General features: G+C 39.6%; 1 protein-coding gene across 1 annotated transcript in view; it reads right to left on the bottom strand.

The window, feature by feature from the left end:
* rap1gds1 (RAP1, GTP-GDP dissociation stimulator 1) overlaps nucleotides 1–2,137 on the bottom strand; it is a 43,623-nt gene that overhangs the window by 13,918 nt on the left and 27,568 nt on the right. Inside the window, exon 6 of the mRNA XM_015398037.1 lies at nucleotides 1,994–2,119. Coding sequence (XP_015253523.1) covers nucleotides 1,994–2,119 — 126 coding nt within the window. The remainder of the gene's footprint in view (nucleotides 1–1,993; nucleotides 2,120–2,137) is intronic.

Here is a 2,137-nt window from a genome sequence, read left to right as displayed (position 1 = left end):
ATGAATCAAGATGCTATGATTAAAAATTTTTTATTATTGGCCGAATTTAGGTGTTCAGGCTGACTAACTGGCCAGAAGAAGATAACAGGAAAAAAATGCAGATTTTAAAGACAGGATTTTTTGGGACTAACTTTTGGGACGATATGGTCTGATGTAGAATACATTTATATACATGTTTAAGCATAATTTGACATGTAAACTTGACTTCCCTACGACTTTAAATCCGAAATGTAACCAAATCACAGACGTACCCCGTCTTTTTGGTAAAGTGCTTCATCTTTGGGCCGACTGCGAAGCCGCCTCCGTTAAAACCACGGGATTAAAGGCTTACTGCATCTCCATCTCTCATGATTAACGTAACATAAAGCATGTCGCGAACCAGCGTTTTAGTCAAAATCCTTAAAGCAACATCATGTTGCGAAACCCCAAAACACTAATAATAAAAGCCAACATATTCTGCCGGCAGGTTTCTACATTTGAAGTTAATTTAGGCGTTAATAAACTGTTTCAGAGGAGTGATCATAGCGCTCTGCATCAGCAGTTCTGTGTTTGTCTCCCTGCCAGCTCCCAGATCAGCTTCTCTCATTGGTTGATGTCGCGCATCGAGCAGCAGAAATTAAATATTTCCAACTCCAGCATCTGTGATTGTGAAATTTTGAACATTCGAGCCAAGTTTCCGGGGAGAATTTGATCAGTTTGCAGCTTAAACCACCCGCAACTGGAAAAACGATACGAGAAATAAGTAAAATACTTTTCAATTTATCCTTAATTTGAGTAGGTAAATGAGATGATTTGCCAATGGAATGAGTATTTTTACTCTTACAATAAGATATTTAGATAATATGCACATGAAATAAGACAATGTAATTGTGTTTTCTTATTTTAAATGTGAATTGTATTCCATTCCATTGGCAAAATGTCTCTTTTATGTTCTCAATTCAAGAACAGATGCACTTATTTTAAGAAAAATCACTTATCTAGATTTAGATTTTTTCCAATGCAATCGCTGTTTGGCCTTTTGAAAACCTGCGCTGCAAAAACTGGTCTTAAATTAGTAAAAATACTCTTCATATCGGCCAATTTGCCCTTAATTATGGACAGGTAGATATGATTTTCTCTACAGAATGAGCATTTTGGCCCTGAAAATAAGATAATTGGTTATTATGCCCCTGAAATTAAGCTAATCGAGTTTATTTTCATCTAGTTTAAACAAAAATCATCTAATTTAATTGTCTTATTTATCTGCTCTAGAAAAAATAACGTATTTCAATTTTTTGTAGTGGAAATCTACTTCCTGCTCTTTCTTGTATCAGCCGATACGTACAAACATTGGCTGATTTTACCCTTTTCTTAATCTGTTAATGAAACTTGTTCAACAATTATTATTCTGTCATTTTTATCATGCAAATAGAGGAGGAACAATAAATCTGCTTCAAATACCTGCTAAATAAATTGGCAGCACATATCTGGGAGCGGTTAGACTGATGTCAGAATAATCTGCATTAGTATCGGCTTTAAAAAGCCTGCATTGGTCCATGTTGGAAGGAGGCGACTTCAGCTGGAAGCTCATTGGGCTCATTTACCGTCAGATAAATCCTTAATTGATCATAAATTTGTCATCAGGAATAGAGAACTAACTCAGACCCACATGAGGACAGCTTGTACTGCTGCTAACTCTGTGATGGAGGAGGAATAAGCATCCCTCCGGTCTGAGATCGCTCCACTGACCCACCCCGGAAAAGCCGTCCCATTACTGCCAGAACGAACAGCTCGGCGGATAAAAAGGAGGGTCAGACAGGTGTCTCCTGAGTGCCGATAAGTAGGACGTCGTCCTGGAGACGGTTGGCGTGGGAACAGCAGCTAAGATGCTCTCTGCTGTTCTAACACGTCGGGGAAAATAAACAGGAGCCGCCTGTCACTGCAGCGCAGCGGTTCTACAAACCCTGTCCTCTGCTGACGAGGCTTTTTAAGATGAATATCAAAGGAACGTTACCGTTTTCAGCCAGCGGGGCCAGAACCTCAAAGATCATCTCTTTCTTCTCGTGCTCCGTCTGCTTCTGGAACAGACGCACCAGCTCCTCTGCAATGTTGGTGGAGGCAAACTGCTCTTTGCTGGACTCTGAAAAATGCAAGACGT

This window comes from Cyprinodon variegatus, unplaced genomic scaffold (genome assembly GCF_000732505.1).
Source record: "Cyprinodon variegatus isolate N-32 unplaced genomic scaffold, C_variegatus-1.0 Scaffold907, whole genome shotgun sequence".
NCBI lineage: Eukaryota > Metazoa > Chordata > Actinopteri > Cyprinodontiformes > Cyprinodontidae > Cyprinodon > Cyprinodon variegatus.
This window is presented reverse-complemented; position numbering and strand designations above follow the sequence as displayed.